The sequence below is a fragment of the Neolamprologus brichardi genome, chromosome 14, assembly GCF_056152115.1.
Source record: "Neolamprologus brichardi isolate AB-2024 chromosome 14, ASM5615211v1, whole genome shotgun sequence".
Lineage (NCBI taxonomy): Eukaryota > Metazoa > Chordata > Actinopteri > Cichliformes > Cichlidae > Neolamprologus > Neolamprologus brichardi.
The window spans coordinates 8087485-8104470 of NC_142117.1; the positions used below are offsets into that span (position 1 = coordinate 8087485).

The 16986-nt window shown below is 39.2% G+C and overlaps 1 protein-coding gene across 9 annotated transcripts in view; it reads left to right on the forward strand.

Annotated features, from left to right (window-relative positions):
- Positions 1–16986, forward strand: part of LOC102785730 (chloride channel protein 2-like) — a 211472-nt gene that overhangs the window by 110934 nt on the left and 83552 nt on the right. For 6 of the 9 annotated variants that reach the window (XM_087850736.1, XM_087850732.1, XM_087850738.1 and 3 more), the window contains 5 exons: positions 3419–3550; positions 5877–6005; positions 6929–7062; positions 10270–10347; positions 16544–16567. In XM_087850736.1, coding sequence (XP_087706862.1) covers positions 3419–3550; positions 5877–6005; positions 6929–7062; positions 10270–10347; positions 16544–16567 — 497 coding nt within the window. The remainder of the gene's footprint in view (positions 1–3418; positions 3551–5876; positions 6006–6928; positions 7063–10269; positions 10348–16543; positions 16568–16986) is intronic. The other 3 variants (XM_087850734.1, XM_087850741.1, XM_087850739.1) reach the window with 1 other exon arrangement.

The window sequence follows — 16986 nt, forward strand, 5'->3', positions numbered from 1 at the left end:
GATGAAGGGGGCTGGGGTTGCAGGGTGTGAGTGGGGAAGGCAGTAACAGTGATTGGGAACTAGCATGCTGCTTATTGCATGCCACGGAGAATAAAGTCAGTAACCAGTCTGCAGGATCTGTGCTTGTGTGCGCATTGCAGAAAAAGCTATTAAGCAGTAGCAGCACAGGCTGAGCTAACTAAATTACATCTCCAAAAAGGCAAGATTAAACTTTAGGCTAAATGCTCGTACACACACACACACACACCCTGAGACACACATACACACTCTAACACTCATTTACATTGACTAGTGTCTAGATGGCAGAAGGGGTCCAAGAACACAGACGGCCCGTGGGTGAGATGACGCAGACACCTCACCCACACACACAGACACACACATGCTCTGATAACACGTAAATCTAAATATACACATGTACGAAGTCTGTTTCTCAGAATTGTCATATAAGTGACTGAAGTGATGGAAAGCAGAGTGTGTCTTTGTGTGTGTGCGTTCTGTGTTTGTCACAGCTTTCACCTGCATGTGCGTGTTAGGCAGCTCCTTAAGGTGTTGATTGGGGGATGCGTGGATGTATGTGAGCTGAAGTGCGACTTGGGTGTATTCTGCATGCATCCTTTTCTCAGTCCAGGCAGCATCTCTTATTCCCCTCCTGCCCTGTCTGACTCTTTCTCCATTTCCCGTGTCCATCACAGAGATGTCACACAAACCTCTACAGGAAACTGAATGGTTGTTTGTTTGTTTTTAGGTTTGTTTCTCAGTGGCTTTTGCAGGATTTCTACTCCCACAGATCTACAGGGCAAGGGGATTCGAAAGTTAGGATTAATAAAAACATTGCTGAGATGCTACAGCTAGCACTTATCCCTAAACACACCTTCTGTTGTTTCCAAAAATAAAAAAAGTACAATACAACTGCAGTTTTATTGTGCTATATATATTCTATCAATACAAAGTAGTTTTGGTGACAATGAAGTCACCTTTTTAGTATGATAATACATCTTGCCACAGAGCAAAGAGTTTGAGAGGTTTTATTTATAAAAACAAATCAATTCAGTGAATCAGTCCCAGACAAAACTTATGGTGGAAATTGAGGGGGAAGAAAAGATTTATGACGGGTTCCATCCTGTAAAGCGGATCTGTCTTCTGCTGTTCGAGAAATGTGAACCCATCTGGATGGAAATGGTTTTTTTGAGTCAGCGTAGTCCATGCCTCAAATAATTTAGGCCATTATAAAAGCCAGGTTTGCTATGTTTCATGAATCCAGAACGTTCATTTGTTAAACTAAAAGACTTTTATCTTGTTTTGATTTGGTAAAACTTGCATGCCACTAAAGTGAAAGAGCGATCCGAGTGTGGTGATTGTAGAATTTTCTTTTTCTGTTTGTCAGCAGTTGTTTTGTGTCGGCGTCCACATGTGTGACAGCAGACAAGAGATTGCAGTGCATATTGTAAATGCCAAAAGATATACATGTGTATTTGTTGTGTGTCACTAAGTATGTGCAGTCTGGGCCTTATTTGGACCCTTGTAACACACAAAAGTCACTGAATGCATGAGCGCATGAAGTCTTCACGTTCCACTCCAGCAAAAACGTATCTGAATCAAGAAATGAGCTGAACTTTGTCACACAGTTACTGTGGGATATGACCCCTTGATTCAGTTATTGAAGAATTTATACAATTTCTCTGTGTGTGGTTTTTCCTTTTTTCTTTTTTCTTTAAAAATAAATCTTTCTCATATGTCATGGATTAAATAAAGATCAGTAGGTGTAGCCTGTATAGATGGATAAAGGAAGTAAACGCTGCTCTGACGATTCTATCGAATTTTTTAACCTTAATTTGATGAAAGATAAACATGTTTGCAATTCAAGGATTAACAGTCATTCTTCTTTATTTGTTCCATATTGACAGATCACCAGAAGTCAATGGAGGGCAGATGTAATAAGAGATATGAAGGATAGAGAACCATGGCCTAACATGTCAGGTTTTAAATTAAATAAAGGTTTGGGATTTCCTGTCCATGCTGAAATATTAAAAAAAAAAAGTTGAATGTGATAAAGGTCAACCGTTAAAATAAAAAAAGTCCAAGTATTTGGAGTGTTACATAAACATTTGTTCTACATGCTGAAGTGTATAAAGGACCCAGTGCACCCAAGTGTCTTTCCCCTGCAGAGGAGAAATGGGGAACAGAGGACAGGTTTGGAAAAAGAGTGGCGGGGGAGATGTGGCGTGAACAAGAGGCTGTATGAATTATGGTGTGTGTGTGTGTGTGAACATCCTAATGAGTCACTGTCAAACTAATGTTTGGTTCCAGCAATTAGTCATAATTACTAGAAGTGTATGCATGGCTCACACTGAGGATTATACAGTATATTAGCCGTGAATTTCAGTTTCCCGTTGCTTCTAGGTAAGTAAAGCAGATGTGATTGTGCCTCATAACCTGCCTTGTGTGTGCTTTGTGTTTTGGCTTCGTAGTGCCTCTGTTTCAGTGACATTTCTGTTGTGCATTTAATATTCATTGATCAGTGTAGTCTCATATGTCTTTATCATCTTGCCACGTTGTGTATGAAATCATATTCTGGACACGGGTTGAATGTGACGTTGTAACCTCTGCTATACATGGTTGCCAGTGGTAACAGTGACAGATTTATTCTCATCCCATGTAACATTTCCAACATGTGGCTTCCACGTCTCAGCTAGCTGAGTTTCCATCCCAGTTTTTTTATTTAAAAAGGAAATGGTTTTCAGGTCTAAAAACTCAAGTCAATGCAAGGAAGTGGAAGATTACTCTTTGGTTTCACAGATCTGTCATAATAGGTATTTGTTATTAAGTTGCACCACAAAGACAAAAGTCTATTCAGAATAGAAAATCTCATTTGTCTAGAATTTGTCTGCCCATGAATTGACTTTTCACAAGTTTGAAAACCTTACAGCCTTGAAATCTAATTAAAGAATTTATCAGAAGCGCATGTCTCCATGAGCAATCTAGCGTGCAATCCAACGTTCTCATGGAGCCCCGAAGAAGTGGTCCTCTATTTTACATTTTCATAGTTTTACGAAGAAAAACTACTTAAAAAAACAGTGTTTCCCATGGCTTGCTTGTTGCTGGACTCTGGGTGGACTTTATATGGATCTTAAATTTAGGAAATTGATGAACTTTTGCCTTTTTTTTTTTTTTTTTTAAGATTTTTTTTTTTTTTTTTTTTTAATCACTCACCACTAAAGTGTTGTAGCATTTAGGATGAAGTAGTTTTCTGAGCAGACAGCATGTTTACTGGTGCTCAATATTTCAGAAACTGTTGGATGGAAACACAGCTATTATTGGCTAATTTTGAAAAGATTCTGTTTGCCCCGTCCAAATATTAGTGCCAATCTCTGGGTGATGTAGTCCTAACATGTTACCTTGTTTCCTGCCGTCCCTCTAGTCTGCACGGTTCGCTGTCAGAAGTTCCTGATCTCGCGTGTCGGCGAGGACTGGATCTTCCTCATCCTGCTGGGACTCCTCATGGCCCTGGTCAGCTGGGTGGTGGACTTCTGCATCGCCATCTGCCTACAAGGTAAGCAAGCAAGGGACTGCATTTTTCACCTGTGGGTTTGAGAATTGGAGTGCCAATAGTAACACAAGCAAGTAATGTACAGACTGTTTTATATTAGGATTAGAGTGGGAAGAGAGAGAAGTTAGTGGGAAGGGGGAGGTGGTAAAGGGGTGAGATGGCAGAGATGGAAAAATATATTGAGTCTATATTTTCAGATAACACTTTTACCCATGTGTACAAACATAAAGTGTAAACGAAGGGAAAATAAGAATTTGAACTAGCGTGATATAAGGAATTAGTCAATTAAGTGCTTTAGAAATGGAGAAAATAAATTATTTCCATATGGCAAAAATAAAGCCTCGCTCAACTTATATTCTGGTGTAATTCTCCCATCCATTTTGTTTAATACCAAATTTTTCCCAAGGAAATGTAATCAGGAGAAAGACCTTTAGATGTGCCAGTGGTTGGGAAGATTTTAAATTCAGGAAGGGTCCATTTGATAAATGCCTGGTAGAGAATGGCAATAAATGGTACTTAAGGGGCTGAAGATAATGGGGGAAAAAAAGCTTTAAAACACCTGATGACTTGGTGCTGGACCTTCTTCCAGTTGGACAGCAAGTTTTGCTTAATTAACAGCATAACTTGCAGAACTGTTTGGTGGAAGCTGTGGGAGTTCTAGGTGGTTCTGCAAGTAAATCAGGCCGTAATCAGCAGCCTCTCCAGTGAGTCTTTTATCCTGGTATTTGAGATCAGCTCCACCACATTAGAGAGCAGTTGTCAATTTAGTCTTTGTAGCTCTAAACCTTTGTGGAGTTTATGCAGCAGAACTGCAGTCGGCATTTAAAGCAGAACAAGGACATCTCCAACCAGCTGTAGACCACAACAGTGGACTGCAAGACAACAGACTTTTTGGAGAGGCAGCTCAAGGACCGCCGAAACGGTGACCTGGTTATTCCTGCAAGGAAATGGAAAAACACAACAGGAAGGGCTAGAAAAATCAAAATAAGAGTATATTATTTTTTTAATGTGACAGGGTTCTGCTTTATATATGGTAAATGGTCTGTATTTGTATAGCGCTTTACTTGGTCCTAAGGACCCCAAAGCGCTTTACACTATACACAATCATCCACACATTCACACACTGGTGATGGCAAGCTACAGTGTAGCCACAGCCACCCTGGGGCGCACTGACACAGGCGAGGCTGCCGGACACTGGCACCACCGGGCCCTCTGACCACCACCAGTAGGCAACGGGTGAAGTGTCTTGCCCAAGGACACAACGACCGAGACTGTCGGAGCCGGGGCTCGAACCGGCAACCTTCCAATTACAAGGTGAACTCCCAACTCTTGAGCCAACTCTATAGATGGAGACAAATACAAGACATTAAGCTTTTTTTTCTTGTGATGAGTTTTGCAGAGTGAAACTCTTTCCAGAGCTTTATCGAGACATCTGCATGTGGTAATTAATTAGGAATGATTTTATTGATCTGTCCCTACAGGACCTTGTAAACGGAAAGATTTTACTGATAATTGAGCCCTGTTGGAAATGAATGCAGATGATGATAATGTGCAGCTTGTGATGTGTGAAACGTCTTTAGAGGAGTAAAACCAAGGAGGTGTAGCAGGCAAAAGTTTGGGGGTAAGAGAGAAGTGAGTAAAAAAAAAAAAAAAGGAAGCCGAGAGAGTGGTGGAGGGATAACTGGGGATTCAAGGTTGATCAAAGGATGGCAGCAAGGATGAATGGAAGGCCTCTTATGACATCTATCATCAAACATGGAGGTAGATTTAGAAACAGAGAAAAAAGATGAAGAGGATGAGGGATTAATCACTAAGTAAACAGTACAGTCCAGGAAGAGGAAGGAAGACACTTTAAAACGATTGAAGAAAGTTGTGAGAGCTGACCAGAAACCTCACAGGACTGCGTCTAATTCAAATGGATTTCTCAAACGGTTTGTGTGTGTGTGGTGTGTGCGTGTGTGTGCGCGTGTGTGTGTGTGTGTGTGTGTGTGTGTGTGTGTGTTATGCTCTCAAGAGGATGCTAACCTAGTCTTGTCAATTCCAGTTATGCTGTACAGTTCTCGTAATTGGATCCAGAACATGACTAACTACCTGTCCTGTGCAGAGAAAAACCACACAGTTACACATCTTTCATGTCTTTAAAAATATTTATACAGCCGCTCTCCTGGTTGTGCTTTGACTGTGGGCTTGTGTGTGTGTCAGTTTGTTCTTGTGAAGTTTTATCTTTGACTGTATTCGAAATGAACACATTGTTTCCTGTGGAGTGTGTCTGCGATGCTGTATTCAGTGGATGGTGGCTTTACACGTCTGTCCTGGTTTGTGTCCACAGCACAGAAGTGGATGTATGGTGGTCTGGACAGTAATGTGTTCCTGCAGTACCTGGCCTGGGTCACCTACCCCGTTGTCCTCATCACCTTTTCCGCAGGCTTCACTCAGATCCTTGCTCCACAGGCTGTTGGTATGATACGTATAAAATAATACTGGTTTGCTAACCACTTGCATTCCAATTTAGACCTTGTGAGTGAGTAACCACAAAATAATCAATTAATTTTGCAGGGCCAAAAATAAACACCAGCATGGATTTTAAATCAAACAGTCAATGTGGCTGAAGTGCAGACTATAAGATTTAAATCAAGGGAGTGAATGTATTGCATTCATTTTTATAAACAGTCCTCCATTGTTTAGAATGTCAAACGTAATTGAGCAAGTGAGTATCAAAGACTTTCATTGCCAGGTGAGGCCTGTTCACTTGTTATTCCATGACAAAAGATCCAGGGTGTTAAACCTGTGTTTTGAAGCTGTTCACTGGAACTCCGAATATGAGATACAAAGAAATGTTGATGCAAGTGAAGGCTATCACTAGGGTGAAAAACCAAAAGGTGAGATGGAACTATTTTAGTCCACATGTGGGTCAAATCTGAACTAGAATGATATAGTGATTGACAACAAATACTAGAAATTTAATGATAGCGACACAATATCACCAGTAGTTTTACTAAAAAAAACCTTCAAAACACAGTGTACTACCCCTACTACATAAATAATAGTATAGGCATGTTGTGATTTGATAGACTGAACATTATTGACTGTTGCTAACATAATAGTCTGATAATAATGGTCAGGCTATAATTGGCACCCAAGTTCATACAAGATGGTGAGATCTTTTTTTGTGTGAGGTAGAAAAAAACAGAGATGTGATGTCATGCACTGATCAGAATTTATTGGATCAAAATCTTGTTCATCTTAATTAATATGATTATTAAATTCTTATCAAATAGTTGGATTTCTTCTTAGAGATTTAGTTGTGAATGATAACAGCTGGAAAAATGATGTTCGATTTAAAACAATCAGCTATACGTGCCCACTGTTGTGCTATTACAGGTTCAGGTATTCCAGAAATGAAGACCATCCTGCGTGGAGTCGTCCTAAAAGAATACCTCACCTTCAAAACTTTTGTGGCCAAAGTCATCGGCCTCACCTGTGCCCTGGGCAGTGGCATGCCACTGGGCAAAGAGGTAAAACAAATCTGCTTCACCCACTCTAAATGTACATGTACTGCATGGTGTGTACATACAAATGAATACAAGTAGCTTTCTGAATGGGAATATGCTTTTGAGCTTTTGTGTCTGCCTGCATTAACAATACTAACAGAGAAGTTGAGAATAAGGACTTTGTACTTTAAAGCAGCGGTCCCCAACCTTTTTTGCACCACGGACCGGCCTTTAAGGTGTCGCGGATAAATACAACAAAATAAAACCAGTACCGGTACCGAAAAAAAGAAGATTTATTCATAACACACGTGAAAAGACCAAGGAAAACCAAGTTAACGATAAAAGCGATAACAAAATAACGCTGAAAACCGATAAAAACCCTGAAAACCATACATTTCACACCTGAGCCTCAAGTCTTGCGGCCCGGTACCAAACAACTCACGGACTGGTACCGGTCCGAGGGGTTGGGGACCGCTGCTCTAAAGGCTCCTAGCTAAGCTAACATTTTAATTTACAAAAATAGGCCATTTTAAAACATTTTTATACCTACTTAGGCAAATTATACGGTCGAATTAAAAATAAAAGGTGGAATACATTTTTGCTTCTAAAAGGTAAATCAATATCTCATTAATCTGGCCGAGATTGTAGTTACTGGTAGTTTACTAATCTAGGCTAGTTAGCTTTTAGCAAGACTATTCTGTCTGGTGTTACGTTTCTCTCCAATATAATTTTGGTATTGGCTTTACTTTTGTTTGTTTTTTCAGTTGTATAACAAATTAATTCTTAAGGGTTTAGAGCAAAATTGAGCTTTCTATTTCTATAAACTGGAAAAAGTAAGTTGTTAACTATTGCTTTAACTATGGTCAGTTATCACTTTAGCTGTTGATAATCTATAGACTAGAAGTCTTACCTTAAGAGTTCAGAGAAGTACTAATAATATTCTGCATGAGGAAAAACCTGCTCTCGTTGGAAATTCCCTGCTATTACAGTTATCGTAGGTTGTTACTATTGTTTTGTGGAACTGGTCATACAGCATTGTGTAAAAGTCTTGAGCCACCTCTCATTTCTTTATATTTTGCTTCCTAGGAGCTAAACATTCTTATAATTTTTAAAGTGGTCATAAGCAATAGTTCTCTAGCTTTCTGACGATCTTTCAAATATTATTGTTCGAAATTCGCTGGTTTTTCACTCATTTTCTTTCCAGTCCTGATAATGGACTATTTTCATAGCAATATTTTTTTTGATTGCTAAGCTGCTGACCTTGCTAACCCAAGGGATAAACTAGTGGTCTGTCTACACATAACAGACATGACATAACTGTATGTGTGTGTTGGCACTTTATTACTAGTAGCCTGCCACAAAAACATTTAATTTGATCCCATTTCTTTAATTGAATCTATGAAAAATGCCAAAGGTAACACAGTTTGTCAGACATAAAATATAATTTTTGCACCAGGTAATTTCTAAAGCATAGTGTGTAGTGTGTCCTTAAAAAATTGGTGAAGGACAAAAGAAATGGCAGGCCTAACAAAACTACCTGATAAACAGTATCTGAAAGTCATGTCTTAAGACATAGGAAAAAATCCTCTGACACAGGACCTGAGAGATGCATTCACCCTTCAGTTGATCCAACTAACGTTCACCAAAGCCTCATCTGAAGTGGTCTCAGTAGAAGAGTGCCAGTCAAGAGGCTATTCTTAAAGAAGGGAAACGGAGAGAAAAGGCTGATGTATGCCAGATTTCGCAAGAACTTAACTGAAAGTCAGTGGTAACTGGTCTGTTATGGTTAGGGGCTGCATTGCAGCCAGTGATCTTGGGGATTTTGACATTTGGTGGAGTCCTCACAGCTTATACCTCAACATTATTGAAGCAGTGAGGGATCATCTTCAGAGAGAGTGAAATAAAAGTCAGCCAGCATTTAAAGAAGAGCTTTGATTGTCATTCAAGAAGCCTGGAGAACTATTCCTGAAGACCGCTTAAAGAAATGACAAGAAAGCTTGGTGGACAAATACATGTATTATATGTATGTTTGCACAGAGTGAAGACTAACAGTTTCTAGTAAGATAAGTTAAGATGTCAAATTTGTTTTGAACAGAAGTGCAGTTAGTATGTTTTTTGTTTGTAGGACAGAAACGGACAGCCATGTCTTTATCGCTACCTTTATGAGACACAATCTAGTTTCTCTTTTTACTTTTCAGCGAAACCCAAGCGCTGACCCACATTCTGCTTTTGTTGTTTACTAGCACAGTTTCAGTGATTCACAGCATTGAACCTTTGTGTTGTGATACAGAGCCTTCGCTAGCAGCTGGGCCCTTTCAGCTTTGAATGCCGGCTTTTACAACATTCAAAATAAACATTAAGCATCGCTTCAGAAGACGAGCTTCCACTCAAATCATTACTGGTTGTCAGAAACCCACGTAGGTCACAGTAAGGTGTCTGAACAGTGGTAGGATGTGTTGTGAAACGACTTGCCTTAAATCTCTCTGTATATTCACATACATGAACCTTTGGCTGCTCATTCACATCCCTGCATCATCCCTTGGGTTCAGGTGACGGAAAGTAGGAAGGTACAAGGATGTTTTCTGATCCAGCTGGGAGAGAGAAGACTGTTTTTCTGGGAATATTTACATCCCTTTACTTCACGACGCAGATGTTGTTTATATCACTGAGTATTTTTCAGGTTTTTTGTAGCAAAAACAGATCAGGTGTCGACTCAACTTTTTGGAAATGCATTTGGTTAACTTTTTGTTTCTTTTGTTTTAAATGCTCTTGTACTTCTTTGTGAAGCACTTTGTGATCTTTGTCTTGAAAGGTGCTATAGAAATAAAATTTTACTTACGGTTTTTCCTACACCCACAAAGACAGCCTTGCCTGAAGACATTCTTGCAGGAAAACACTGTTCCCTAACACTTGTGCACACAAACAGCCCTCAGGCCCTTCTGGTTGCACAGCACTGCAGCAACATCCAGCGTTTAGATTCAGAGCAGGCCTCTCGCTGCCTTTTAAATTGAGCATCACTTTTCTGCTGCTCTCACTTTTAATCCTGTTAGTTCCACTTTGAACCTCATACTCTGAATGTTAATATTCCCGCTGACTTTCTCTCTGTTGATGTGTTTTCAAAGAGTTGTGTTGTCTTGTGTGACTGACTCACAATAAACAGGAACCCAGAGTGCTCCTTAATTTGTAATTTTTTTTTAACCTGATTTCTGTCTGCCTTATTCCTCCTGTCAGGGTCCCTTTGTGCACATCGCCAGTCTGTGTGCAGCTCTCCTCAGCAAGTTTATGTCTCTGTTTGGAGGAATCTATGAGGTAAGGCTAACACTTATTAATATAACACAAAAAAGTCATCTGTTATATAATTTTAAACATCTACTGTTACTTAATTGTAATCATTTTAATATTTTACCTTTATTTTCAAGCTAAAATCTCACATTGTTGGTCTGAACTGTCCTGATGCCATAATCCAGATGTGATCTTGATATTCCCATTAAAGCTGTAGCTGGGATTCTCCTTTCAGGCTGTATGCATACCCTACCTTACTGGTGAATGTACCCAGCAGTTAAGCCAAGCCAAAAATCACTACATATTCACTTTATATGATATTTATTATTGACTTTTTACATTAGTTGGTTGCACATGGAAAAAAAAGGTATGAGGGTAGTTCACCATTCTCATAAATATTGTGGGAAAATTGTATACTTACGCATCATATGGTCTCGTCGTTGCTGGCAAAGACTCCAGTTTAATGCTCTTTGAAGAACAGACTCTATGCCGTCAAACACCGATCATCTCCAGTCTCCAGTACCATTTATGAACAGCACTGAGACTCAGATAGACATCAGAAAGGGTTTTTTTGTTGAATGTTGTTAAAGTTCAGAGCCACAGTCTGGGCTTTGGCAACAACATACCCGAATTAGTGATGTGCTGAGGGTTTCCTCTTTGACTTTCATTAGGTGTACAACCAAAAGAGTGGCTGGAAATGTGAGTAAGTAAATTGTCTGAAAGGATCTTCCAACACTGTCCTTATGTTGGATTAAAAATATCAGCTCCATAGCCTGAAACTATACGTAGTTGTGTGCTGGAGCACTGGATTTCAGCATTGGCAATCAAAAACAATCGCTTACCTTCCTAATGCAGGACTTGCAGCCATTTGCGTGTGTATTAGTCCACGCAAACCAGCAGCACACAGCTCGACATTGATTCCCTGTGTGGTTGAAAACTAAACGATAAACAGAAAACAGAAGCACAAAAAAATCAAAGATAAAAAACAAAAACGGCATGAAAAGCACAGCCTGGTGGCCCACCATCGGGAACGAAAACCAAGTTTTTTAGTGGGCACACCCTGTTTCAGTTCTTTTATGTTAACTTCACTCATTTCCACGACTGGATGAACGACCAAAAGTGGCACAAGCAGTAGTCCACAGACTGGTTGTCTGTGTCACTGCCCCCTGGTGATAGTAAACAGCTACAATATTGGTCATTTGGTGTTGTTTCTTGGATTGGATGAACTGTTGTCTCAGCACAGAACATGAGACCAGGAGTGATGCTTAATTTTCTGCTGTGGCTGAAAGGGTGAAGGTGGGTTACAAAGCCGCTTGCAGGATGGTTGCACCTGTGGGCTGGCTAAATCAGTTTTAATGCCTTTCCCAATGTAAGAATTGCCATTTGGATGTTTAGAAGAGTATCAACTGGCACAGGCAATGAGGTTAGCTCACTGGCCATGATTGTGGCTGAGCCTGCCTGAACCAATGCTATGACTGATGGTCAGTAAAAGCTTATTTTTAGTAGAGCAAATGCAGATTTATGTGCAGGAATGTTGCAAACTATTTAATCAGTTTTCCCTCAATTTGTTTGATTGATGTGTTTGAATGGCGGGATGATGTGGACACCCAAGTTTGTGATTGCGTAGAATTTTCAAATCAATACCACGGTTGGATCTACTGAAAACCTGTGTTAAGTTTAAATCTCAGTGACTGGTGATTGGTAAGAACTTGACACAGTTTTTAAGCAAAACTGTACCCAAGTTCAAGACCATATTCATCTGTTTTTTTAGTTGTTATTTATTTAAGGCTATTTTTTTTTCACAAGAATTACTAGTTCCCCCAACAATCAGACTATTCCCTGTGAGCAAGCATTTAGCAACTGTGGGGAGGAAAAGCTTCCTTCTAAAGGGAAGAAACTTCTGACAGAACCAGGCGCAGGAAAGGACAGCCATCTGCCGCAACTGGTTGGGGTTGGGGGAGTGAAAATTTAAAAAAAAAAAAAAAAAAGCCAAAGTGATAATTATTGGAGCAGTTTAATTAATTTTTGCAGTATAATTTGCTGTTAATATCCTTTTCCAACCCAGTTTGTGTTTTTGTCACTTTTGCCCGGGGTCAAAGAAGCAATGCTGGAGATTGCTACTGTGTGGTCTTTCAGTGTCAATACACGGGAACCTGTTAGAGAGGCCAGGGCTGAAAAAGGGATACCGGAGACCCTCTGAGGGTGTTATGCACTGGTGTGATTCCAAGGCCAACATCTATTTAATTCTAATCTGCCATTCCATTCTATACTCAGCTGACCTGTGAAATATACAAATATATATGATTGAGGAATTTGTATAAAAATATTTCTTATTCTTGAGATTGAAATTGTATTTTCATTTCATTAAAACTTGAACAATTTAGCAAATGTTTAAACTACAGTTCTATCTAGATAAAAAACAGAAGTCAAATCAAAATAAGATTTAGAATAGGCCTGATCAGAATGCCAGATATACACTAGATGAAAAACTCTCTTTTCCAAGTACTTGCTAGAATTGTACCAAATAGACAATAAGCCTTGGTTGCTACTTAACCAAATACATACATACCTGAATTAATTAGCATAGCGTTAGTACATTTTTAATTCCCGAGATTATGAAAACCGATCAAACTGATCAAACGTTTGAACAAAACATGTGTGATGTTCACATGAAAGACCACCTTATACAGTGCTTCCAGTGGAAATGATGAGGGACAAAATCCGTGCTGCCTGTTATATGAAGAGTCTGAAATTTTAAACAAATATGTGGCTGAATTATACAAACATAGTGAAAGTCTTAGTGTACCCCTGTATGTTGACACAGACCGTGCCCCTGCTGAGCTGCAGCAGAGGATCAGTAACACAAGAGAGAATCTTTTTTTTTCTTTCTTTTCTTTTTTTTTTTTTTTAAGACTAACTTTACAAGATACCCCCTTGATCCGACTTATCCAAAAATTCTGAGGCCGTGTTGCACATAAATAAGCGTATTCCTAAATTTTTACAAAAACTAAAAGATTCAACATTTTTGCACCTGCATCAGTGTTAATGTGGGCACTCAAAGCTAAATAGATATGAAAATATAAATGAACCCCCTTAAAGTTACTATTGTGTTTCTGAAGGAGACCTAATAGATGCATTTCTGGTTAGACGTACCAACTGCTTTGACATTTAGATGGAATCAGAAAATTGAAAATTTGAGTTCTAGAGGGGGATTTTAGGAATGACAGATTTTAGGGGAGTTTAGGAATGACAAGCAAACAATAGCGAGTTAGTTTAAAGTATATACATGAATTTCTCATCCAAAATGCCCACTATATGTGAGTATAGACTCAAAATGTAACTGTATGAATGTAACTCATGCAATCTAGAGTTGGTGGATCTGCAATTAAATTTGTAATTACTGGCACATGGATTTGTGAGATTTAAGTCTATTTACTCTAAGATGCAAATTCATGCATAGTATGTATGGGTCTTTCAGTGTAGGCAGGGAATTTATGGAGGGCAGTTTCAGTTGTTCAGAACGGTTCACAAAAGCGACTTTGCAATATCTTGAGCCAACCTTTGCAAAATCCCCAGGTCAGGGAAAAGTGCAGGAAATAAAACTAAAAACTAAACAAAAGCTAAGAGATTACGAACACAGTGGAAGGAGGGGGTGCTGACATTTCTTTTCTTTTCTTTTTTTCAAGCTGTTTGAGTTTGAAGTAACAAAAAAAGAGAGCAGAAGGCCTGAAAGAAAGTTAATGATAAAGAGAAACGGGGAAGGAAGAACAAAAAGAATATTTGAGGGTGAAGACTAGAGCTGGAACTTATTTCCAGCAGGGTTGGTGGATTTTTGGGATGCTGAAGCCTGCAGCTTTTTTCTTTTTAATTACTTTTTATGGAGCACATAGGCTCAACATAGAGCTATTAGTTGTTAGTTCGTTTCTAACTTTTTGTCCCTCTGTTATTTGGGCAGTTAAAAAGTTCAGGTTTTTTTCTTCTTCTGTCTTCAGGAATTGCTCTCTTGCAGCTCATGTATAGTCAACAACCACTTATATCCTGTTTTTTGAAGTTTGAATCACTTTTATTTGTACACAAATACATCTTTTCATCGTTTCTTCCAAGAAACGTATTCATTGATTGAGATGGAAATTTTGGAAGCGCTAATGAGAATAGGGAGAAGAAGAAAAAAAAAAGTCAGATGGAAATTACGCTGAGTGTGTATCCATTGGGAGAGGAAGCTGGGAGCTGAAGGAAATCAGAAAAACCTTTGACTTTTTGTTTTTCTCAAGAGATGTGAGCATATCTGTTTGGGGGGGAGAAAAGTTGAGAAGTTGAAGAAAGTACAAAACAAAGCTGGCGTATTGGGAAAAGGGTCTACGCTGTAGCCACTGTATCCCTACTCCGCATCAACAATACACCATTAAGCTAAAGGTAAACACTGTATTGCCAATACAAATATCAGATAATGTTTTGCTGACCCATCCAGCCACCTGCACCTACTCGCTACATGGACTTTATTGCTCTATTATGATGCCACCCAAAGTCTCTCTTCACAATATATTCACGTCAAAGTTCCTGTGATTGCTTTGACCCGTGTTGTAGTTCATCCTGGTAGTTTGCACACTTTTTCAAGATTATTGAGAACTGCTGACCAAATCCTTCTAGCTTTCCCGAGGTCCAGATTAAAGCAAAAAAGGAATCAGGCCTTCTCGTTTTGTTTCTTTTGTTAAATTCTTGCCCTATGCTTTTATGTCATTTGATTATTTTAGATGCACAGCACTTTGGTCAACAGCTTTTGTTGTGCTGTAGAAATAAACTTGACTATGACTTTGTTAGAAAAAGTTGTCATGCAGGCCGGCTAACTTCTTCCAAAATAAGTTTTTGTCCAAAACCGATAAAACTCTCTTAATAAAGTGGACAGAATGCTTTCTAAAATAAGGCCACATATTGTGAATATAAATAAATACACCAGGGTATGAATACTTAAGGCGGATTTGCACATTTAGACATAATACCCCACAGCTGCCTGAACAATTATATTGTATCTCTTAGCTAAAAATACAAAGCTCTTTCCTTGGTGTTCCCTATATGTCCTTCTCATGCATACAGCCAAGTCTGTGAGCACACCTGGATTCAAACCTTGTATTTACAAAGGGAAGGCAATTAGAGGAAAGCTGGATAATGGGAGATGCTGCAAAAATAGCTTCTTCTTTTTTTCTTTTTCAAGGCCTAGTACAAGATGACAAATAAGAATCAATTTAAGTGTGACTCGTGCAACGCTATTCTAGAAGGAAGAGTCGTGCAGTTGGTGCATAGATTTGACCTTTTGAAATGTCTTTCTGAGAATATATAACACACCGTGCAGCCAAAAGATAGTTTTAATGCTAATTGTTGTGAATAAAAAATGTACTAGAGTCCATTTAAATTCGCATTTCATTATCTGATTTCACTTCAGGTGAAGATAAAAAGTAGTAAAAATGCTCTTTGCTTTTGCGTATGTCCGTATACGTGAAAACAAACAGTTCCGGACTGTTCTGACTTTTACATCCAACCAATTTAAATGTAGCAGCAGTAATTAGTTTACAACCGTCATTCAATGCATTCTGCCCCTCCACGCCATTATTTTCCCTCTCTTTCCGCTATTTATTTTTCTGTTAAATTTTCCATCTGCCTCTCTTCCTTTATATTAGTCTCTTCTGAAAACCCTATCATGGGCCTCATTAAATAGTCTACCTGTAACCCTCTGTTACTCCATCCTGCTCTCCATCCCTCCAGAGTGTTGTCATGCATTTTATGGCATATTAATGCTGAGTGTGTATTTGCCTGTGTGGATGTGTGAAGAGTCCCTTTGCAGCAGTATCTGGTCCTCTCTAGTGGTTGAAATACAGTACACTAATGCAGCCTGCGGGCTGTAAAAATTACCTTTCTGTTTCAGAGTGCCATACTTTAAAAAAAACAAACAAACAGCTTTTTCTTTTTTCTTTTTTGCACTTCATATTTTTCCCATACACATTGAGTACTCTTGTTTGAATACAGCTGGCATTTGATTAGATATTATAAGATAAAATGCGTTTTATTTGAGCTGTAAATGTCAGCGGAGGAAATGTTGAGTTTAATGCTAAAACACCGGGGACTCGGTTTCTTGAGTCTTGTAGCATCACACAGCGAGTTTAGGCAGTAATGAAAAAGACTCTTGCATTTGTTCTTTGCTAGCTTAACTTGTGTCTCTTACTTCCTGTAGGAGCCCGGTGTTACAGGGATTAAGGTAATTCAGCTGCAAAATTCCCGGCATGAACGTTCCTTCATCCCTACAGCTAAAGTCAAACTGATTTACTGAGCTCCATTTGTTACTTATTCCACTATCCAGTCTACAAAACATGCTTTAAGTAGTGCTGTCAGCGTTGATCTCGTTAAAATGACGCTAATACCATAACCGCATTAACGCCGCAAATCTCCGTTAACGAGTTAGTGCAGATCGCCCCGTGCATGGGGCTGAACGGCGCTAACGCATTAATGCGATAATGCGCTAACGCACTGACGGCGTGCCGTTTTAACGAGATTAGCGCTGACAGCACTAGTTTTAAGCCTAAAAATGAAGTTTTTTTCCCATTTGTTTCACCTTAAAATTATTAGTCAGGCTCCATTAACCTCTTAAGCCCCAACGCCCCCTGATACGGGGGCAAA